Source organism: Gracilinanus agilis, chromosome 5 (assembly GCF_016433145.1).
Source record: "Gracilinanus agilis isolate LMUSP501 chromosome 5, AgileGrace, whole genome shotgun sequence".
Taxonomy (NCBI): Eukaryota; Metazoa; Chordata; class Mammalia; order Didelphimorphia; family Didelphidae; genus Gracilinanus; species Gracilinanus agilis.
This window is the reverse complement of record NC_058134.1, coordinates 223,548,265-223,572,677: the sequence shown is the minus strand read 5'-3', so window position 1 is coordinate 223,572,677 and position 24,413 is coordinate 223,548,265. Positions and strand designations below refer to the sequence as shown.

At 43.1% G+C, this 24,413-nt stretch overlaps 1 protein-coding gene across 1 annotated transcript in view; it reads left to right on the top strand.

The window, feature by feature from the left end:
- Nucleotides 1-24,413, top strand: part of RFX4 (regulatory factor X4) — a 102,484-nt gene that overhangs the window by 60,237 nt on the left and 17,834 nt on the right. Inside the window, exons 9-13 of the mRNA XM_044679136.1 lie at nt 4,455-4,599; nt 8,578-8,672; nt 9,148-9,265; nt 14,567-14,686; nt 15,979-16,140. Coding sequence (XP_044535071.1) covers nt 4,455-4,599; nt 8,578-8,672; nt 9,148-9,265; nt 14,567-14,686; nt 15,979-16,140 — 640 coding nt within the window. The remainder of the gene's footprint in view (nt 1-4,454; nt 4,600-8,577; nt 8,673-9,147; nt 9,266-14,566; nt 14,687-15,978; nt 16,141-24,413) is intronic.

The following is a 24,413-nucleotide window of genomic DNA, read 5'->3' as shown; positions in this document are numbered from 1 at the left end:
CCAATCAGCTAAATGCTTTCTTTAAAAGTTTTTTTTAAATTTCTTTATTTAAAAAATGGGGGGGGGCAGCTGGGTGACTCCTGTGGAATGAGAGGACTAGAGACAGGAGGTCCTGGGTTCAAATCTGACCACAAACACTAAACCCTCTTTGCCTATCCCTTATCACTCTTTTGCTTTGGAACCAATACATAGTATTGAATTTAAGGTAGAAGGTGAGGGTTTAAAAAAAAACAGAAAATAATCTTACCTTCCATCTTATAATCAATACTGTATGTTGGTTCTAAGACAGAAGAGTAGTAAGGGCCAGGCAGTTGGGATTAGGGGACTTGCCCAGAGTCACCTAGCTAGGAAATGAAAAAGGTCAAATTTGAACCCAGGACCTCCCGGCTCTCAGTCCTCTCAATCCACTGAGCCACCTAGCTGCCCCCAGCTAAACACTTTCAAGGAAAAAATACATGGGATATTCAAAGTCAACTGCTTCAGAACCTTCCAAATATGTTCCTGGAATGTCTAAAATTGGTTTCTCTTAAAGAGACAGCATGGTGAGTATAAGGATTGCTGGATCTGAAGTGAGGAGAGTATGGCTCCAATCCAAACTCTGATATTAGCTGGGTGACTTTGGAAGATCACTTAAGCAATCTCAAGCCTCAATTCCTTATCTGAGGGGAAAATGGCCATAATCAAACTTGCATAAAACACATGAATGGAAATGGGTATACTTTACACTCAGGACAGAGTCCTTTACTTGTTACTTGAGGGGCAATTGGGTGGCTCATTGGATAGAGCACTGGATGTAGAATCAGAAAAAAAAAAGCTTCCTGAGTTCAAATCTAACCACGTACACTTGCTAGTTCTGTGATTCTGGGCAAGTCACATTACCCTGTTTACCTCAGTTTCCACATGCGTAAAATGAGCTGGAGAAGAAAATGGCAAACCATTCCAGTATCTCTGCCAAGAAAACTCCAAATGGGGTCAGAAAGAGTGGGACATGACTGAAATGACTCAACAACAACAACAAGAACAAGAAAAGGCTGAGCTATATTCAATCATTTCCATTTAAGAAGGCAGAGGTTTAAGCATCAAAAATGTTTAAACACATGTATGTATGTGTGTACTTAAAGGGGGTGAGTTCCAGTTATCTGGAAAGTTATCCTTGTGTGGAAGAGCTCAGTTCCCCCCAGGCTGCCTAATAAAGGAAGACTCATCGAATTCAGTTTCAAATTGCCTTTCTGATTGGGAGTTTTAAAAGTGATTGGTCAATTGAGGGGCAAAAGAATAAAAACTTAAAAATCCTAAGATAGCTAAAACCTATGAGAAATTCTAGTTAATGTGAATATACAACTGTCAGCCCTTTCTCTCTCTTTTGTCAATGTTCAGTCTTTTCAGTCATATCTGATTCTTCATGATCCCACTTGGGATTTTCTTGGCAGAGATGCTGGAGTAGATTTCTATTCTCTTTTCCAGCTCATTTTACAGAAGAGAATACTGAGGCAAACAAAGTTAAGTGACTTGCCCAGGGTCACACATAGCTAGTAAGTATCTGAGGCGAGATTTGAACTCGTCTTCTTGATTCCATGCCCAGGGCTTTATCCACTGCACCATCCAGCTGTCCTTCCCCTTCCCCTTCCGTAATATTTATATGACATTTTAAGGTTTGCAAAATAGTTTACACATATTGCTGATTTAGTAAATAAATTTATTATTGTATTCTATATCAAATATGTTAAGTTAAAGTAACTAAATCTATTATATATTATTATCAAATAAATTTATATATTATTATATTATATATTACATATCAAATATGTCAAGTTAAATATGTTATATATTATTGTAAATTAAATAAATTTATTATTTATTATGCTGTTATTATAATATGATAGCTTTCAGAACAACCAGGTTCTATTATTATTCTCATTTTAAAAAAAGATAGTGAGACTCAGGGAGATTAAAAGAGTGATATTTATTAGTATTGTTCATCATATAAAATATTAATATTAATAAGTGGTATTAAAATATATTACATAGATTATAAATGGACCTAGAGTCCCAAATTTGTGAGTATCAAAAGTAGTCTTGAACTCAAATCTTTTTTTTTTGTTTTTTGGTTTTTTTTAAACCCTTAACTTCTGTGTACTGGCTCCTAGGTGGAAGAGTGGTAAGGGTGGGCAAAGGGGGTCAAGTGACTTGCTCAGGGTCACACAGCTGGGAAGAACTCAAATCTTATTGGCTCTGATTTTCATTCTATTTCCTCCACACCATGCCATGCTTTCTCTGCTCTGTATCAATCTTGAATCAATCAGCCTTTATCTAGGCTGGGCAAGTGTGTTAGGTGCTGGGACCCAGACAGGAAGGAAACAGATTTTGCCCTAAGCTTTCCCTAAGCAATGACTGAGCTTTAGGAGTGTTGTTTGGGCAGGAGATGTTGTTTGTCTCAGGGATACTGCCTGAAAGGACAAGAGGCTGTCAGTTAGGGATTAAGGATGTCAGCATCCCCCAATGTGGAAGGTTCAATGTAGAAAAAGGACCTAATAATCCTATCCATGAGATAACACGCAGTTTGGAACTTGACTCTTCTTCTTCTTCTTCTTCTTCTTCTTCTTCTTCTTCTTCTTCTTCTTCTTCTTCTTCTTCTTCTTCTTCTTCCTTCCTTCCTTTCTTCCTTCCTTCCTTCCTTCCTTCCTTTCTGTCTTAGTATCAATTCTAAGAGAGAAGAGGGGCAAGGACTAGGCAATTGGGGTTAAGTAGGCTGCCCAGGATCTAGAAAGTGTCTGAGGCTAGATTTGAATCCAAGTCCTCTTAACTCTAGGCCTGTCACTCTATCCACTATGCTACCTGGCTGCCCCTGTCAATTTTTATTAAAACTTCATTTTCAAGTTTACTATCTTGGCCTCCTGTAAATGAAGTTAATCCTTTCCTTTTCTTTTGCAATTCATGTGTTTCATAATAACTTACAATATCCAATTATCACCCAAATGTATAAGTGTAGATTTGTATAATAACAAAAACAATTTTAAATAAGAACTCTACCACTCTCACTTTGGGAGAGGGAATTTCTTCTGAAGGAGTTCATTATACCAATGACATCCCAGCTTTAATCCCTCTATCCCAAAAAGAAAAACAACTCAGATTCTTTGGGAGATGCCTGTGCTTGGAATTGGGAAGTTAAACCCTCCATCTAACATTTACATTAGAAGCACCTAGATGGCACAATGGATAGAGCACAGGGTCGGGAGTCAGGAAGGCTCATCTTTCTGAGTTCAAATCTAACCTCATATTCTTAATAGCTGGGTGACCCTGGGCAAGTCACTTACCTGTTTTGCCTCAGTTTCCTCATTTGTAAAATGGGCTGGAGAAGGAAATTATAAACCACTTCAGTGTCTTTGCCAAGAAAACCCCAAATGATGTCATGAAGAGTTGGGCATGACTGAAATCACTAAACAAGCATTTATAAGCTATGTAACCAGGTACAAGTTACTGTATTTCTGAGTCTTAGTTTCTTCACCTGTAAAAATGGGGACTTGAATTGAAGTTCAAGAATCTTTATCCTGGTGGGCATGGAACCTAGACAGACCCCGCAGATATAAGATCATAGATTTAATACTAGAAGAGATCTGGTAGAACCCACCTACTCCAGTGATGGGCTAGAACCTAGAGAGAAATAGCAGTCTGGGCATTTTCCTTAAAATGGAAGATCTAGAAGGAAATGACCTTCCTCTGATGAGGAAGAAGTCACAGATCTGAGGGATCTTCCAGAGTGAGGAGACCAAGAAGGGGAGGTCCTTTCCAACTGTAGATCTATGATTCTGGCTATGGGACCTTGGGCCAGTCACTCATTTATCCTCATCTGTAAAATGATGGGATTAGACTAGGTCAGTGATGGGCAAAATACGGCCTGCAGGTCAGATGCAGCCCCCTGAAATGTTCTATCCAGCCGCTGGACATTATTCCTAATGTGACGAATACAATGAGTAAGATACAATACAATGAAACTTGGAAAGAGTTGCCTTAGAAACACACTGACAGATGAGCATTTCCTTCCCTTTGGTCTTCTCTGTAAAAAGTTTGCCCATCACTGGAGTAGGTGGGTTCTACCAGATCTCTTCTAGTGTTAAATCTATGATCTTATATCTGCGGGGTCTGTCTAGGTTCCATGCCCACCAGGATAAAGATTCTGGCTTCGAGAATGGGGGTCTTAGGAAGAGATCAACCACAGGAGAAAAATCTAATTAAGACTTTCTTAGGTATGGGAAGAAACTTCTCCCCTTTCCCTGGTGAATGGGATAGAGAGAATGACAATTTCTTGGCATTTCCATTGTCCTATATTAGAACTTCCAAATGGCTCGAGAAATTCCCTTAGCAGACCCACCTAAGAAGCAGAAAAGAAGGTCAACTGTGGGGGGCTTTTAACCTAATAACCCATGAGCTAATGAATTGATTGAATTGCCTTATAGGCATCAAGAACTGTGATCCACAGTGCAGACATTACTTTTCAAATGCTAGAGGACTGGAGAAATGTCGACCTGAACAGCATCACCAAGCAGACCTTGTATACCATGGAAGATTCTCGAGAGGAACACAGGAAACTCATCATACAGTGTAAGATGGACACCCCGACAACCTACATCCCCCCTTTTAGTCTTTGGTGGGGAGGGAAATGAGATCTGGGCTTTGGGAGGAAAGTGTGATCCTTACCTCTCTAGGGTTAACAGGGCGAAGGCTTTCAGTGAGGCCAACCTCAATAGAAGCTATGAGTCTTTTCCAAGGTCTCACTTTTCCTCTTTATTACCTTTGACAAGCTAGGCAGAGGACAAAATGAATGGGAATGCTTTTGTGCTTTTCCATTATTTGTTTGTTTGTTTGTTTGGGTTCTTTTTGCTCTCTTCCAAATTTATTTTATTTTTATTTTATTTTATTGTTTTTTGCTAAATTTTTTGTTAAATATTTTTATTGCTCTCTTCTAAATTTGCCTCACCTAAATGTCTGGATACATCACCCCTGCACAGTTAGCCTTCTCTTGTAACAAACATTAAAAAAGAGAGGTGAAAAAGGCAGTTCAGCAAAACCAATGGACACCTCCATCAAGATAGTGTATGCCACATTCCACGTCTATTATTCCCTCCCCTCAGCAAAGGAGGAAGGAAGGGACCTTTTCGTATTTTTTCAGGGCCAAGGTTGGTCATTATAGTTACAAATTGCTCCATTTGGTTTTTTTGTTGTTGTTCTTTCTATTCATGTTGTTGGGGTCACCATGTGTATTGTTTTCCTGGATCTGTTGACTTCACTCTGTATCAATTTGCATGAGTCTTCCAATGTTTCTCTGAAGTCTTCAAATGATGAATTCCATTCCAAGAAGGAAGAAGTAGTGAGCTACCTCGAAAGGACGGGAAGGAGGAAGAAAGCTGAGGAGCTAGTGCACTGCCCTCATCCTTCTACCTCCCAACCAGGCAGCTTGGAATCACTCAAGTGACTAGAGACAAAGCCTGGGGTCCCTTCTCCATTACAGAGGAGTACTCTGCTGCCCTCTAAGCTGCTTTCCAGTTTGCTAATATAAGTTCTCTTTGGGAACTTTCCCTTTGTCTCCCTGCCTTCCCCCTTTTCTCCTTTAAAAAAATTATTTATTGTCATGCAAAACACTTCTATATTGGTCATTGTTCATACATAACCCAAACCCCCAAATAAAACCATAAACACACTAATGTGAAAAATGTTTGTCTCCCCTTTTAAGGGGATAGTGAGATTTATCATGGTGAAAGATGATGAATAAATTTAACTTTGAACCTATAAATCCTTTTATTTATCAAATAGAGAACAAAGGATGAACATGTAATAATAGAAAAAATACTGAGGGGCAGCTGAGTGACTCAGTGGATCAAAAGCCAGACCTAGAGACGGGAGGTCCTGGGTTTAAATCTGGCCTCAGACACTTCCTAGCTGTGTGACCCTGGGCAAGTCCCTTAACCCCCATTGCCTAATCCTTACCACTCTTCTGCCTTGGAACCAATACACAGTGTTGATTCTAAGACAGAAGGTAAGGGGAAAAGGGAAGGGAAGGGAAGGGAAGGGAAGGGAAGGGAAGGGAAGGGAAGGGAAGGGAAAGGCACCTCCTAGTTGTGTGACCCTGGGCAAGTCACTATACCCCCTTTGCCTAGCCCTTACCACTCTTTTGCCTTGGAACCAACACTCTATTGATTCTAAGATGGAAGTGAGGATTAAAAAAGACAAAAAGACTACTGGACCACAAGTCAGGGACTGGTTCTTTGTCTCAGCTCTGTCATGAACTATGTAATCTTGGGTAACACAATAGTGACTGAACAATCCCTTCAGTAACTTAATAGCAGGCCATTGAGCTATTTCCCTCTGAGACTCAGTTTCCTCATCTGTTAAAGGAATTAGATTAGATGACTTATGAGGTCATCAAATTCTGTGAATGAATCAGGCCCTCCCAGAGATTGACCTGTTGTTGTTTAGCCATTTTCAGTTGTGTCTGACTCTTTGTGACCCCATTTGGGGAGTTTTATTGGCAAAGATCCTGGAATATCCTGGAGTGGTTTGCCATTTTTTCTCCAACTCATTTTACAGAAGGGGAAACTGAGATAAACAGTTCAAGGTCACCCAGCCAGTAAGTATCTGAGGCCAGATTTGAACTCTGAAAGGTGAGGTCCAGCGCTCTATCCATTGCACCAACTATATGCCCAAATCACCACTGAGAAATGCAAATTAAAGGAACTCTGAGATTCTATTTCACACTCATCCAATTGGCAAAGTTGACATAAAAGGGAAATGACGAATGTTGGGGGGAGGGGGGCTATAGGAAAACAGACATCAGTCTAGACATTTGGAAAAGCAATTTTGGAACTATACCCCACCAATGGCTACACTGGACATAAAAGAGTCATGGGCTTCTACCAAAGAGATCAAAGAAAGAAGAAAAGATTGTATTGAGATATATGTGTGTATACATCAATGTGTGCTTATATGCCCACAAACATTTACATCTATGTATACGTGCACATATATATCTATATCTATATTGCTATGTCCTTGATATATATTGGATCTACTGGAAAAGAATGGCAGACCCCTCCGATGCCACCATGGAGAGTGCTGGTCCCTGTGGTCACAAAGAGCTAGACGTGACTGAACAAGGATATATATCTAAACAACATATATACAACACTATGTATGTCTAAATACACACACACACACACACACACACACACACACACACATAGGGTCCTTTATCTACAAAAATAGGGACAGCAGCTCTTTTTGGAATGTCAAAAACCGTTCCCTGGAGAGTGCCCATCAACTAGGGAAAATCGAAACAAATGATGGTAATAGATTCCTACTATGCTGTAAGAAATGATGCAAGACCACCAATAGTCAGTCAATCAACATTTATGAAGCTCCCATTCCATGCCTGGCACTGTGGTAAACCCAGGGCATACAAAGAACCCCAAAAGGCAGTCTCTACCATCACAAGGAATGAAGCGCTTTCAGAGAAATCTGGGAGAACTTGCATGAATTGATTGAGTGAAGTGAACAGAACCAACTGAATGATAACAAAGAACATTTAAAAAAAAAATTTTGAAAGACGTAAGAGTTACAGCCAAGTCTCCAAAGGAGCAGTGAAGAAGCCCGCTGGCCCCCTCCCGACAGAGAGGTGAGGAGCTCGGGGGCCACAATGAGACTTTTTTTTTTTTGGATGTGGCCAATGGGGGGATTTGTTTTGCTTATGACAGAGTTTTTATTTTTCCTTTATTCTTTTTCGAGTAGTATAAGGGAGCTGGGAGGGAGAAAAAAAAATGCTTGACAATTGGAGAAATATTTTCATTTGTTGTTGTTTTTTTAAATGAGGATGTTGAAATAGATGACCTTTCTAGACCTTCCATCTCTAATTCGGGGTCCTTGGATGAACTCTCCAGTACCCAAAGTATAGCAAATTATGTAATTTTTTAAAAGCAAAGAATTTTCAAAATAGCCCAAACAAATATCTGAGGATTTTTAGTATCCTTTGATATGAAGTTTTTTAATTGTGATCCATAAGGACTAAGCCTTTTTTTTTTTTAAGTCTAATATTAGAAGGTACCAACCCAGAGGCAGCATGGTAACCTAGTGGGGAAAGGACCATATTTGAATCTGGGGTCTGCCACTTGCCATTGTGGTCTTATACAAAGCCCCAACTCTAAGGACTCAGAAGATCTCATCGTTGCGGTTGTTTTAAGTATCTACCCTGGCAGCTGCCTGCCCCACTTGGAACATATACTTTGCTTGGATCTGGGGTTTGCTTGCTGGTTTTTGTTTGATTTTAATTTCCTCCTTTGTAAGCTGAGGGGCCAAGAGTGAGTAATCTCTAAGATGCCTTCCAGCTCTAAAATCCCATGGTCCTCTGTGGGGGTGATTCCAAAGCATTTCTATCACCTGATTCTTGTTTGAGGTTAGGATTAGAAGAAGGGACAAGGGTGGCACTGAGTTTATTTATGACTTTGGAACTGTGATGCTTTGAGTTTTGCATACTAAACTCGAGGCACCCACTTGGCCCATCAATTGTGACTTTGGGTTCTTGTATAACAGTGTATCAAGAATTTGACCATCTCCTCGAGGAGCAGTCGCCCATTGAATCCTACATCGAGTGGCTGGACACCATGGTGGACCGATGCGTTGTGAAGGTTGGGACTTGGGCTACCAGGATAACCCCTTGAGATCATTCCCAAACTTACACCAGGAATGAACAAAACGATATTGCTTTGTAACTGAAGATACAGCTCGTGGATTTGTTCTGTGTTTTTTTAAAATAACCTGCAGGGAAGTGTAAATGCTCACCTATGTGCATTGCTGAAACTAGGGCAGGGAAGCTGGGGCTTTGTCCAAGAGTGTGGACATTGAGAGGGTACTTTCAGCAGCACCTAGTTAGTAAGCGTAATTAAAGTATGGAACAATCAGAACGGTAAGCTTCCTCCGTGATGCAGTAGCCTCGATGTGTCCCAGGTTCCCTGTTTCTGCCCCTTTTCCCCTACTATAACCCAAGATGAAGTTCGTTTAAATAGTTTATTTGAAGGTTTTTTTAATTTTGAAACTTGCCCCAGATATGAAAAATGCCATTTGTGGTTCTGCTCATATTAAGAATTACTTGTTTTCCTGTAGGTAGCTGCCAAGCGACCAGGATCCTTGAAGAAAGTTGCCCAGCAGTTCCTCCTGATGTGGTCTTGCTTTGGCACCAGGGTGATCCGAGACATGACTTTGCATAGTGCCCCCAGCTTCGGTGTGTATCTCATCTACCCACACGCGTGTGCATCACAGAAAGCCCAACAGTCCAGGCTTAGACTCTCCTCTTTTGTCCCCTGGAGCACAAGGGGCATTTTTTTAAACCCTCACCTTCCATATTAGAATCAATACTAGGTATTGGTTCCAAGGCAGAAGAGTGGCAATGGGGGTTAAGAGACTTGCCCAGGGTCACCCAGCTAGGAAGTGTCTGAGGTCAGATTTGAACCCAGGACCTCCCAACTCTGAGCCTAGTTTGATTCTTTCAAGGGTCTGGCACACTGATGATGTCAAAGATCCTTGGCATATTGACGAGAGGTAGTGAGGGTCATGCATATGCTTTTTAATCAAGGATGAACATCAGGATCAGAGAATTTGTCTATGAGTTAACATTGGCGAAATCCTGAGCCAGACAACACTGGTGAGCAGCCGTGAATGTGCAGTCAGCTTGCAGCTGTATTTAGAACTGTCGTGCCAGTTCTTAGAGCATTTGCTCCCAAAGGGTTATCATGTCTAGATCTGTTGCCTTAGACATGCCTCATGGTGTATGTAGCCTTGTATTTAGACTCGGGAGACCCAGGTTCTAATCCTGATGCTGCCACTCTTTTCTTGAGTAATCTTGAATAGACCACTTTACTCCTTAAAACCCATTCTCACATCCATAAAATGACAAATTGGACTTAAGGCTTCTGAAATCCTTCCTAAATTCTTAAATGTTATGAGATCTTACCCCCTGCCAAAAATGCAAACAATTTAGGAATACAATTCAGTTCAACAAATAGTTAGTGGGGCTACTCCTTATGTGGCGTTGTTCTGAGTATTGGGGGAGACTGAGGGATGAAAAAGACTTTGGTCTTGCTTTCATTGAACCTATAGTCGAGAAGTAGAGATAAAACAGAGACCCAAATAATTAGGCTGCAGAACAGAAGTGTAAGGGGTGGGGAGCAGACCAAGTACTGTGGGAGGGCTGAGTGTGGATAGTTTTTTGTTTTTTTAAACCCTTGTACTTCGGTGTATTGTCTCATAGGTGGAAGATTGGTAAGGGTGGGCAATGGGGGTCAAGTGACTTGCCCAGGGTCACACAGCTGGGAAGTGGCTGAGGCCGGGTTTGAACCTAGGACCTGCTGTCTCTAGGCCTGGCTCTCAATCCACTGAGCTACCCAGCTGCCCCCTGTGGATAGTTTTGAAGGGATTTTCTCTTGCTAAATCGTCTGTATCTGCAGTGGTATAAACAGAGCTGCCTCATGTATGTATGTCATTTATTTAGGATGTACATTCATTTATTTAGGATGCATTTATGAAAAGCCAACTGCATGCAAAGACTTGCACTGGGGAAGATACAAAGTTTAGATCAATCTTAATTTTGTTGTCTGGTCTTCTCAGTTCTGGCCAACTCTTTGTGACCTCATTTGAGGTTTTCTTAACAAAGATACTGGAATGGTTTGCCATTTCCTTTTCGAGCTCATTTTACAGACAAGGAAACTGAGGGAAACAGGGTTACGTGACTTGCCCAGGGACACACAGCTAAGATATGGGAGTGGTTTGCCATTTCCTTTTGTAGCTTATTATACAGACAAAGAAATTGAGGGAAACAGGGTTAAGTGACTTGGTGTTAGAGTCACATAGCTAAGATACAGGAGTGGTTTGCCATTTTCTTCTCCAGCTTATTTTACAGACAAGGAAACTGAGGGAAACAGGGTTAAATGACTTGGTGTTGGAGTCACACAGCTAAGATATGGGAATGGTTTGCTGCTTTCTTCTGCAGCTTATTTTGTAGACAAGGAAACTGATGAAAACAGAGTTAGGTGACTTCCACAGCTAGGAAGTGTGTGGCCAGATTTGAACTCACAAAGTGAGTCTTCTTAACTCTAAGCCTGATGTGCTATCCACTGTGAGCCAAATGTTAGTCTCCTATTATTCTTTTGGGGGCCATGATGTCTCTATCATATAAGACAATGCCTGAAACAGAAGGGATGACTGACATTTAATTGATGTTTAATGATGGATCAAGTGTAATGCTTGATGGACTGTTTGTTGTACAAGGGGTTGAAATGATTGCCTCTTGTAACTAAATCAATATATTAGGATATAAGCTTGTTTTCTCTAAACTCATCATTTTCTCCTCATCCTCGTCTTCCTCGTCCTTGTCCTCCTCATCCTCCTCGTCCTCCTCATCCTTGTCCTCCTTGTCCTCATCCTCATCCTTGTCCTCCTTGTCCTCATCTTCATCCTCCTCATCCTCCTCGTCCTCATCCTCGTCCTCCTTGTCCTCCTCCTCGTCCTTCTTCTTCTTGATCATCATCATCACCCTCATCATCATCATCGTTATTAATGGTTTCCCTGCAGGCCACCTAGGCAGGGAATTCAGGAATCGTGATCCAAACCCCATGCTTTTACCTTGAGGCCCCTAAAAGCACGTGGCAGTTTAGGGCGAGTTTGCAGCCAAGGTGAAAATCAAGGATGTCACCTATCACTTACCAAAAGGAAGCGGGGGCTATTTGCCCAGCTTCCCTGTGAGAGTGTATTCCAGCCCTGGGCAGCTTCAAATAATACCTGTCTCTCTGGGCCATTTAGCAAAAAAACTCAGCCACTGTCCTCCTGGGCCACACTGCTGAGTTGTTAAGCATGGGGAGACAGACAAGTTGAAAGAATTCCCAGCAGACAAAAGCCCAGCTCCCCGTCTCTGCCTGGATCTGTCAAAGGCACAGTTGGTGGCTGTGTTTTGGTAATGCGTCCCCTGTATGAAAACAGCTAATTAGGAAAAAAGAGAGGCCTCTGTTCAGCTCCCCTTCCCCCACCCACCTTAGCCAGCTCTCGCCATCTTATCCCTTCCATGCCATCCCCGTCCTGGGGCATTAGTGCCAGCTTTGGCTGGTTTGCTTGGCTGAGACATTGTGGGATATAGCACAACTGTGCTCTCCCGCCTCTTCCCCAAAAAGTCTCTCCTCCAGGTAGGTTCACTTCTATGATTCGTGACCATCAACCCTTTTCTCTTTCCTAATTCCTGCTCCATAAAAGGGCCTGTGTTGTAGGCTAAAGTTTCTGGGCATTCATGTCTGGCCCATCAGGGGAAGGCAGAGCAATAGCGACATGAGAGGGCCAAAGCAGACTGGCACGTGATGAACTTTGCTTCTTAAGAGAGTTAAATAATCTGAATTTTCTTTTCAAAATGAAAAAAAATCAGTGAAGCATTCATTTCCCACAGGAAAAATGCTACCAGTTTTCCAGCAAAGCCCGACTGATGCTTCCAAACAACACTTACGTGCCATGTTTTTGTCTATGATCCAATGACTATCCGTTTCCCAGTTATTAGAAATTCTGCATATAAATGTGTTTTTCCAGGCTGCAGTAAGGGAGACATGGTCTCGAGAGTGAGAGAGAGAATGGTTCTGCTGTCCTCTGCCATGGCCAATGGGGCATCTTAGGAAATTTGGATAAAGACTTGGGACTATGCCAGCGTGGAAAACTCTGTTGGTTGATGAAAACTGGCACCTTCCTGTCTTAGAAAGTTGCCTGGGGTTACTGAGAAGACAGATGACTTGTTCACAGTCATACTGAATAAGTAATATGTAGGGGCTAAAGTTTTAGAGACAGAAAAACCTGGGTTCAAATCACTTGTGTGTGATCATAGACAAGTTACATGAACTCTCTGAACCTTATTCCTCTTTTGTAAAACTGGAGGTGGAGAGGAGCCAGGTGGCTCAGTGGATTGAGAATGAGGCCTGAGATGGGAGGTCCTAAGGTTCATATCTGGCCTGATACTTCTCAGCTGTGAGACCCTGGGCAAGTCACTTAACCCCCTTTGTCTAGCCCTTACCACTCTTCTGTCTTGGAACTGATACACAATATTGACTCCAGGATGGAAGGTGAGGGGTTAAAAAAAGAGCCTGGGTACCTAGAAGGAGGTTTTGATGGAAGAGATATTGAGGGTTTGAAAATATAGTGTTAGAAATCTGGGGATATTGATATGGGACTCATCTGCATAGGGGATAACTGAATCCAAAAGGGTGGATGAACTCACAAAGAGCTCTTCTGCCTTGGAACCAATACACAGTATTTATTCTAAGATGTGTGGATTTTAAAGTTAATATACAAGAACTAAGTATTATATTTTATATATTTTTATTAATAATAAACTAACCAAAAAAAATCTAACTAGAAAGGCATTAACCCAGCCCACTTACAAGAGCAAAAGAGGAAGAAGGAGGAATTACAGCAAACTATATACAAACGTGATGATGCAAATGTGGACAAAGGGAAAAGCATTCTGGGTAATACAGAAAGGAAGTTTGAGTAATGTAGTTTTAGGAATTCAAGCTATTTCTAACTATACGGATGGAAGGTAAGCATTTAAAAAAAAATTAGCGAGGCGAGGGCATGATATGGTCTCGAAGGACCCTTCCAACCCTAAATCTAGGATCCCATGTGACAGAGGCAAGACTGGAAAACAGATTTTCCTGATGCCAGAGCTGGTACTTTCTCTACTGTGCCACACAACCCATCATCGAGAGGGAATACGAGGAGCTGCTTGCCCTTCCCCTCTTCTCTAAAGGCATTTGCAGTCTTGTTAGAGGACACAAAAGTAATAATCGAGAAACAAGACAGTTTAGTGAGAGAGATGGGGAAGTGCTGACTCTAAAGGCAGAGAGACTTCAGAGTGGCTGACCCAGTTGAGGGAGTCTTCATGGGCGAGTTCCGACTTTAGTTGGATGTTGAAGGGCAGCTAGGATTTGCATGGCCAGAGAGAGAGAGGAACTCTGAAATGGAGGTGATAGAATAAGTAGGACGAAGATAAAACGGATGAGGCACGGTGAGATGCTGGAGGGATGAAGGTGTCTTTGGGCCAGAAAGGCTCTCAGAGGCCATCTAGTCCAATCCCTTCATTTTACACGTGGAGAAACTGAAGCTTGGAGAAGATGAGTAAGGCATTGTTTCATAGGATCATGGATTTGGACCTAGAAGGGAAATCAGGGGTTTGAGTTTCCCAATATTACTCAGAGAGTAAGTAGTTAGGGGGGCCTTCGGGAAGAAGCAAAAAGAGGTAGAAGATGAAGCGTTTGTTCTTGAGCTTAGATGAAAAAAACAAACAAACAAAAACAAGCCATAGTAAGTGGGAGATCAAGAGACAAGGCTTCCGGGGATCAACTCCAAAACAAGGGACATGAGATGATGACTTTTCTCTGAGTGTGGAAGAGGGAAAGGACCAAACTCAGAGCCTTTTGGCTGCGGGTGCCATTTTGGATCCTTGGAGCTGTGGTTGTATTGGGCACTGGGTCACTTCTTTCTTTCTTTCTGTCCCCAGGGTCTTTTCACCTCATTCACCTGATGTTCGATGACTATGTGCTGTACCTGTTGGAATCTCTCCACTGTCAGGAGAGAGCCAATGAGCTCATGAGAGCCATGAAGGGGGAAGGAAGCACTGGTAAGGCTGGATTGATGGGAAGGGTGGGGGTTAGGGGATAACTCCATTGATTGGGCTATGTCTCCTTTTGGATACTCTAACCGTAGAACTGAGTATCCCATAGGGCCCTGATGAAGGAGCCCCAAATAGAGAGGCCAATGGTTTTTCTTCATTTTTAGGGTAAAGATATGTATTCATACATACATGTATGTGTTGATTCTCCCTTGCCTTTAAGAAAATTTAAAAAGTGAAGCCCTTAGTGGTGTAGAAGGGATGATCTCAGGGGATATGTGTGCTATAGTGGATTAAATAGCCAGGAGATTCAGGTTCTATGGATGGCTCTACCACTAACTTGCTACATGACTATGGCCATTTAAGCTCTCAAATGCCTCAGTATATTTATCTGTAAAATGGGCATACTACTATTACTGCTACTAATTATAATAATAGCAGGACTTAGTGGATAGAGAGCTAGATAGCATCAGAGCCTAGAAACCTGGATGTGTGACCCTGAGCAGCTAGGTGGCTCAATGGATAGAGCACCAGACCTGGAATCAGGAAGACCTAAGTTCAAATCCAACCTCAGACACTAGATGTGTAAACCCTGGGCAAGTCATTTAATCCCATTTGCCTCAGTTTCCTCATCTATAAAATGAACTGGAAAAGGACATGGCAAACCACCCCAGTCTCTTTGCCAAGAAAATCCTAAAAGGGCTCACAAAGATATATACATAGACTGAAAAATGATTAAACAACCGTGTGATTCTACACAAGTCCCTTCTCTTCCAAGAACTCTCCTGTAGCCTAGACAAGACTGTCTGGAAGACAGACTCGAAGGGGCAGTGTAGGGAATGGTAAAGATGATTTTCTCAATGGGGAGCTCCCTACCTATCCACGAAACCACAGATCTAGTCCCTCTCCCCCTATTCTCTAACTCAGGGGTCAGCAAACTAAAACAGGCAGCAGCGGGACATATTGGGCCCTCGGGCTGTCGTGTGCTGAGCCTGTTCTAACTTGTGGACTTGGGAGAAGCACAGGAGAGCAAACGTGTTGAACGACAGCATACTTAGGGCTGGAAGAGGCCCTAAAGATCTCGTCCCCTCCCCTCGTGCTAGAGGCGAGAGCAGCGGCGGGCATCTCCATCCTGCTACGTGCGGTCCGTCCTAGAGACAGTCTTGTCTAGGTTCCATGCGAGTAGCTGCTGACCATAGCCCCCTTCAACCCCCTCCCCTGCCCCCAAGGATGACCACAGCCCACCCCCTTGGCATCCAGCCATCGGGGTCCTCCTAGCACGCATGTCTCTTTGCCCACAGCAGAGGTCAGAGAGGAGATCCTGTTGACAGAGCCCACTCCGCCGACTCCATCGCCCGTGCCCTCCTTCTCGCCGGCAAAATCTACCACTTCTGTAGAAGTCCCGCCTCCCTCCTCACCTGTCAGCAACCCATCCCCGGAGTATACTGGCCTCACCACAACAGGTACCCACCCGGCTCCTCGCTCAGCACCCTCAGGCCCATGGGCCAGTTGTGACACCCAATGCTCCAACAGATAGATGCCCAGGCTGCCTCGAAGTCAGTCTGCCCACCCTCCTGGAGAAGGATCGGGTTCAGGATTAGCAGGGGATTGTAAGGTAAAACAGAGTTATCTTCCATAAAAGGCAGCCAGAGTGGATGGAGCCCTGGGGTTGGCTCAGGAGGAACTGAGTTCAAATCCTGCCTCATACTTTCTAGCTTTATGATCCCAGTAAGCCACTTAGCCTCAGTTTCTTCATTTAAAACATGAATATAACAATACCATTGTGCCTACTATCCAGGGTTGTGAAGATCAAATAAAATCATATAATTATAATAGCTAACATTTAGGCAACACCTACTATGTGCCAAGCACTGTGCTAAGCCCTTTACAATTATTGTGTCAGCTCCTATATATGTGGAAAACCCTTTGCCATCCTTAAAGTGCCATAGAAATGCTAACCATCCCCATCCCTCCTCTTCTGAGCCTCCTTACAGGTGGCCATCTGTATCTCTTGCCATTCTCCAGCTCCCTTGCAAGGGCCCCTCTTCCATTCAATTCAACCAGTATGGACAGTGTCTTCATTTTGCTTAGGCTTAAATAGTTTGAGCCTGCCTTAAGGTTTTAGGGGACACCCTGTAGTAGGAGCCTTCAGATTGTATATAATAAGACATGCCACTAGGCACTGGTGAGGCTATGAGAGGTAGGAGGGATAACAAGGGGGAGTCAGGGAGACTTTGGTTCAAGCCTTGCCTACCATATGTTCTGGCTGTGGGACTCTTTGGCGAAGGTGCTTAATCTCCCAGTTTCTCCAGCAACTCTGTAAGACTCAATGACAGTGGACAAAGCATCAGACCTGGAATTGAGAGGTCTTGGGTTCAAATCTGACCTCAGATACTTTCTAGTTTTGTGCCTCTGGACAAGTCACTTAACCCTGGTTGCCTAGCTCTCGCCACTCTTTTTTTCAAATTGATACTAAGTCAGAAGGAAAGGTTGGGTTCTTTTAAGTCTTACCATCCATCTTAGAATCAATACTATACACTGATAAAGGCAGAAAAGTCCCCTGGGTTAGGTTTAAAAAAAAAAGATTCAGTGACAGACAGAATTCAAATTTACATGGGCAGAGAGAATTCTCATATTGGGACTTCCCTACGTGGATAAAATCACACATCTGGACTCCTTCCCACCCTCCCTTCCCTTTGGGCTGTAGGAGTGATAGCAGAGGGTGAGAGATGGCTTCCTATAGCCTGTCTCAATGTGTGTTCACAATCACACCCTCAATCCAGCCAGGGTCCATAGACTGGGTTCCCTAGAAGTCACCCCCATAGTGCCCCTTCCCTCACTGACCTGGAAGGTAGCCTTAGCCCAGTGGTTCCCAAACTTTTTTGGCCTCCAGAAAAAATTTTTCCAGAAAAAATAGTACTTAGCACCCTGGAAATTATGAAACTATTTATTGAACTCAGAATAGAATGTAATACAAAAAAAAGTGTGGCCATCACCACTCTCCTGGATCGCTGCAGCACCCACCAGGGGGCGGTGGCGCCCACTTTGGGAATCACTGCCTTAGACTATAAATCTGCATTTTTTTTATTCAGAGGGAGAACTCCGACTCTTCCTACCTCCTTTCTTCCAAGGCAGAATCCAGAATGTCCAAGACTTCGTAATTATATCTTAGGCAGGCACAGAGAAATTAAGTGACTTGCCCAGGGTCACCCTGAAACCAGAGGCAAAGGCTGATTTCAAGTCTCCCTGACTCCAGGTCCAGCATTCTATCTGCCAGGCCACATTGCCTCAAGTACAAAATTTATTCATTCAATTTTATTTTATTGTCTGTCCCAAACTCTCTCTATCCCCCTTCAACTACCTCCATTGGGAAGGCAAGAAAAGCAAAACTCATTTAGTACAAGCGTTATTAACCCCATTTTTTTTTAATATTTTTAAACCCTTAACTTCTGTGTATTAGTTCCTCGGTGGAAGAGCGGTAAGGGTGGGCAGTGGGGGTCAAGTGACTTGCCCAGGGTCACACAGCTGGGAAAGTGTCTGAGGCCAGATTTAAACCTAGGACCTCCCGACTCTAGGCCTGGCTCTCAATCCACTAAGCTACCCAGCTGCCCCTATTAACCCCATTTTACAGATGAGGGAATTGAGGCCCAGAGGATGGAAATGACTTGTCACATAGTGAGTTAGTATCAGAGCCCAGGTGTGAACTTCAGCTGTTTTAACCATAAGACTGTTTAGTGTCTTGGAAAAAATGTGGGATGTGGAGTCAGAAGACCTGGACTTGAATCTGGGATCTTCTAATTAACTTCCTTAGGTCTAGTTTCTTCCTCTATAAAATGAGAGGTGATCTCTAAATTCCCTTCTAACTCTCAATCTATGATTGTAAGCTGAGAGCCACAGGCCCTATAGTGTAGCGAGAAGGGGAAACCTGCCCACAAAGAAATATGGCAGACCCAAGAGAAGGAGGGTAGGGATCCCAAGGCATCAAAGATAAGCAAGGCCCTCACTCTTCCTTACCACGGTGCTTCCCACTTGAATCCATAGCACCAGCTTAATACAGTGTCCTCAGGTTTCCTGCCAAGGGCATCAGAGGGCATGATACCAACCGTAGGGATTAAATATTTTCTGATGGGGAAGGATAAGAAATAGTGTTCCAATTCAACTTGAAAACCATTTGCTAATTGCCCTGTATTTCCTTTCGACATATGTTACAGAGCTCTCCAAAGGAAAGGCTATGCAAAGACACTTTACCTCTTTCTTCCAGGGTTCTGGCCTGTCCATTTGGTTTTTCCTTTCCCCCCTCCCATTTTTCCTCCCCTTTTGGTCCAAGCTCCTTCTCTTTCCTTCCCCTACCTCCCTTTCTACCCCCATCTCTCCCAGGCCACTCCCAGACCCAGCTCTTGTTTTGTCTTGACATTTGGTATCATTACTATTTCAAAAAAGCCTCTTGAGGGCAGGCACTACTTTGGTCTCATCTTTGCATTCCCAGTGTCTAGTAGAGAGTGTGTCATATGGGAGAAGACCTAGAATATTCTCCTCTTCCCTAGAGGATAAAGCTGGGCTCAGTGGAACCCAGAAAGAAGCCCATTTCATCTCTGAGAAGTGAAAGAAGAAACCACCTTCCCATTAGGTTCTATCCCAAAGTGCAATGGGCTGCTACAGAAGATGACAAGTTTCCCATCACTGGAGGTCTCCAAAAAGAAGATGAATAACCCAGGGACATCGCAGGAGGAATTCCTGTTCCTGTAAAGATGGGATCCCTGAGGTCTTGAAGATTCTATGACATTCTTCTTGGAAACCAAGGTCTAGTGGCTTGTCCTCTTGGTCTCTTGGCTTAGGAGCTATTTTTGAAACATGAATAAGGGGGGGACATCTGGGTGGCTCAGTGGATAGAGATCCAGACCTAAAGACTGGAGATCCTGGGTTCAAAACTGACCTTAGACACTTCCTAGCTGGGTGACCCTGGGTAAGTCATTAACCCCCATTGCCTAGCCCTTACCAATCTTCTGCCCTGAAACTGATACACAGTAATGATTCTAAGATGGAAGGCTGGGGTTCAAAAAAGAATGTGAATGAGTATGCCTGGACCACTTGGAGAGAGCAGCTAAAGGGAGTCCTTTTCCTACGGAGTCTGTATTCCATGATTGCTGTGCTGATTTGCATAGTTTCTCCATCTCCAGTTTTGAGAAGGAAATGGCTTATATTTCCTTCAAAACGGTTTGGTCATCACTCTCAGGAGTGGCTGCTGCCAAGGGTCCTCCCCCAACAGTCAAGGGCGCCGTTACTGGCTATTCCTGCGAGCATGTGTTCCTACATGAAACAGATAAAGGGAAATTGCACCGGAGGAGGGAGACAGGAATGGTTTTCTACCTGCTCGTAGGTCTCATCTGATTTATGAGTTTGCTGGGCTTCCTTCTGGGGTATGTCATAAATCGGATGCCTGGGGAGGGCAGGTGTGCGAGGGGAATGGAAGCCGCCTGGAACGCGCTTGGAGACTTGAAGGCAACACGTTAAAAGATCATAAAAGCATCTCTTCCGAAATATAAATAGGGAACAGATTCTCCTCAGATGTCGGTAACCTTTGAAGATTTGGGGCACTCACTCCCACTTTGTTCTTGGATGTCTCCAGAACACGTTGAAAAATTTCATCCGGCATGAACCGATGCCAAATGTTTTCCTCAAGCACCATTTATGGCAGGGCTGAGCGGCAGTTAGTGCTCAAAAGTAGAGCGCGTTCCTGGAAGAAAACAAGGACTTCATTCCTTTGGGTCATGGAAGCCTCTTAGAAGACAACTATAAAAATGGGTTATCTAGGGCCATTTTGGATTCAAATGCTGAAGTCAAGTAGGGAAGCTAAGACAATGGCCCGCTTCCATATTGGGGAACTTACAATAGATTTCATTTCTAAACTAATATATAATTGTTATGTGAAAGAGAAAATTTAGTTTTATGGGGGTAGTTTTAGAAATGTATTGTCAGATTTCTATTGTCTTGGATGTCTTTCAAAATAAAACCCTTGGGGACAGCTGGGTGGCTCAGTGGATTGGGAGCCAGACCTAGAGGCAGGAGGTCCTGGGTTCAAATTTGGCCTCAGATGCTTCCTAGCTGTGCGATCCTGGGCAAGTCACTTAACCCCCATTGCCTAGCCCTTACTTCTCTTCTGCCTTGGAACTAATACACAGTTTGATTCTAAGACAGAAAGTAAGGGTTTAAAAAATAAAAATGAAACCCTTGTCTTTTGTCTTAGAATCAATACTGTGTACTGCTTCCAAGGCAGAAGAGCTAAGAGGACTTGGTCGTGGAGGTTAAATGACTTACCCAGGGTCATACAGCTAAGAGGCCAGATTTACTAAGTTTGGCTCTCAATCCACTAAGCCACCTTACTGCCCCCTTGGATGTCTTTTTATTTTATTTTATTCTTTAGAAAAAAATTTTTCCATGGTTCCATGATTCATGTTCTTACTCTCTCCTCTCTTCCCAGCCCTCCCCCCCTCCATAGCCAACAGGCATTTCCACTAGTTTCTTCATGTGTCACCCTTGGATGTCTTTCTAATGTGGAAGATGGTTTTCTGCTTATGTGTGAAGTCTGATTGACCTGGCTTTGGAGAATATAGATTTGAATCTGATTTCTTGGGTGAATATTTCTCAGTATTATCACTAATGAAGATCAGACCTTTTTGATGATCTGGCTTCCTCAGTGAGGTGTCTTTTTATTTTATTTTATTTTATTCTAAACCCTCACCTTCTGTCTTGGAGTCAATACTGTGTATTGGTTCCAAGGCAGAAGAGTGGTTAGGGTAGGCGATGGGGGTCAAGTGACTTGCCAGAGTCACATAGCTAGGAAGTGTCTGAGGCCAGATTTGAACCCAGGACCTCCCGTCTCTAGGTCTGGTTCTCAATCCACTGAGCCACCCAGCTGCCTTTGTGAGCTATCTTTTTAAATGACAAAGTTCTCCTTATATTTTTCAAAAAACAACTCAGATAATGGACTTCTGTACTAGCAGCAATGCAATGACCCAGGACAATCCTGAGGGACTTATGAGAAAGGACACTATCCACATCCAGAGGAAGAACCGTGGGAGCAGAAACGCAGAAGAAAAACAACTGCCTGAACACATGGGCTGATACGGACATGATCAGGGATGTAGACTCTAAACGACCACTCCAGTGCAATTATCAATAATATGGAAATAGGTCTTGATCAAGGACACATGAAGAAACCAGTCGAAATGACTATGGGGGGCGGAGGGGCGAGAGCAAGAACATGAATCATGGAACCATGGAAAATTTTTATCTAAAAAATAAAAAAAATCCAAAAACTGTTTAAAAAAAAACAACTACTTAGATAAACTTTAACAAGAGCAAAAATCAGATGTGGTTGGGAGGCAGAGAACTGACACTGGAATTTTGGTTCTGCCATTTTCCTATCTTTTGTGGCCTTACTCATATCAATTAATTTCGGTAGAGATGAGTTTCTTCCTCTTTAAAATGAGGCCACTTGGCTAGTTGACTTCGTAGGTCCCTTATGATCCCAGAGCCAGTGAGTTGTGGTGTTGGCTGTCTAATGGGGAGCCAGTTAAATATAGCTTTCACATGATTGGGGTGTTCTGAAGATTGGTGTGTCCATCTGTAAAATTGGTTTACTATGAATTAGCTAACCATTTGCCTTTTTAAGGCAATTCTAAGTTCTGCAAAAGTAAGTTTCCATCAACGAAATCCTGACGCATGTCAGAGCATGTTCTGGGCCTTCATAAATCTTTGTCTTGTTTCTAAAATCCTCTGATGCAAAGTATAGTTTCAAGGAAGCTCCAGCTCTATAGATGAATGACTCTTGGGTCTATCTGCCCAAGTATTTCTTTTTTAAGGCTATGTGCTTTAACTATTTGAAAAGGGAGGCAAAAACCTAGGTATGTGGGACAGAAATTGACCTCTAGGCAAATGTGAACATGTTAAAAAAATTATTATGCCTAATGAAAAGGTGTAGGATCATAGACTTAGAGATGAAAAGGATGGTAAAAGTCATTTAGTTAAACCCTCTCATTTTACAGATGGAGAAACTGAGGTCCAGGAAAGAGAAGGGAATTATCCAAGGTCACATGCTCGGTAAATGGCAGACAAGATTCAAACATAGGTGCTACAAGTCCAGAGTCAGAAGCTAGATGGTTCAGTGGATAGAAAGCTGGACCTGGAATCAGGAAGACTTGAGTCCTGTTCATCTCCTGTTTCTGTGCTGTGGAGGAACGAAGAATGGTTTTTCCATTTTTAGAATCAATACAACTTTATTTTAAATGTAAAAATCATTCTTAGCTCTCAAGTTGACTCCTAGAATGGGGAACTCCCAGATGAGGTAATTCCTTCTAACAGATCTTCCTGATTCCAGAATCTCAGACATGTGCTAGCTAAGTGACCCTAGGCAAGTCACTTAACTTTTCTTGCCTCAGTTTCCTCAATTATAAAGTGGAAATAATAATAGCACCTACTTTGCAGGGTTGTTTTTGGATCAAACTAGATATTTGCAAAGCACTTAGCATAGAGCCTGGCACATAGTAGGTGCTTCATAAGTGCTTATTTCCATCCCTTCTCTTCCCCTCCCTTCCACTACCCCACAATTCCTCAGGACTTTTATTTAAATTAAACCCTTCAATCAATACTGTGTATTGCCTCCAAGGCAGAAGAGTGGTAAGGGCTAGGCAATGGGGGCTAAGTGACTTGCCCAGGGTCACACAGTTAGGAAGTGTCTGAGGTCAGATTTGAACCCAGGACCTCCCATCTCTATGCCTGACTCTCAATCCACTGAGCCACCCACCTGCTCCCGTGTAGGACTTTCTCAATAGAGTTGCACAGATTAACTATTTAGTTGTTTCCTGCCTTTCCCCCCGCCCCCAAATTTCCAGACCTAAGAAAATAGAGGGAAAATAATATCCTTCCCATCCTTCCCCTTCCCCTTCCTTATCCTACACCCCAATTCCCTAACTCCAAACCTATACAACACTGGAAATTCCTGCCTTTCTTTCAAGAAAATGGAACATGACAGCCAGCCTGTTTAGCATGACACTGGGATGCAATTCTTTAACTTCTGTTAAAAGTCGCAGCATTGGCCTGTTTATTGTCTTGGACTGGGTCATCCCTGGGTTGGAGGACCTTCCATTTGTACCGTTTATAGGTTCCTGAAGACTTTCCTTACTTCTGGCATTGGCCATAAAAGTTAACCATTTAACTAGTATTTCAAACTGCCCCCATTCACTTCGCCCGACACAAAGACGTCAAATTAAATTGGGGGCGATTCTATGATGCTTTGCTGAAGGAAAAGCCGATCCATATAAATGGTCCCCTGGCAGAACCTCGAGCCTCTGGGGCCACCTTTCTCTGTGCATCCCCTCCCCTGTTTGAAGAAGATTCCCAAAGGATGATGGGCCCTCATTCTTTCCAAATGACAAAAGCCCCATTAATGATTATTTCAACGGCCAGCCCCCTTATAAATATATGGAGGACCCCCTGGGCCAGGCAGCAGTGCCTGCCATCACTCATTCGCTCCTGGAATTGTCCTCAGAAACCTCAGACACGGCCCATTTCCAGGACCTGGGTGCGCCTGTCTACTCATCGATAACCGATTCTTCTCCCCCATCTTAGCCCTGGCAAGGAGGTCAAGGAGGAGATTTATTCCAGGATTCCAAACTCGCCGTTACCTTCTCAGCTCGTGTGAGAGCAGTTTTGTGACCTCTCGACATCGAGCAGTGGG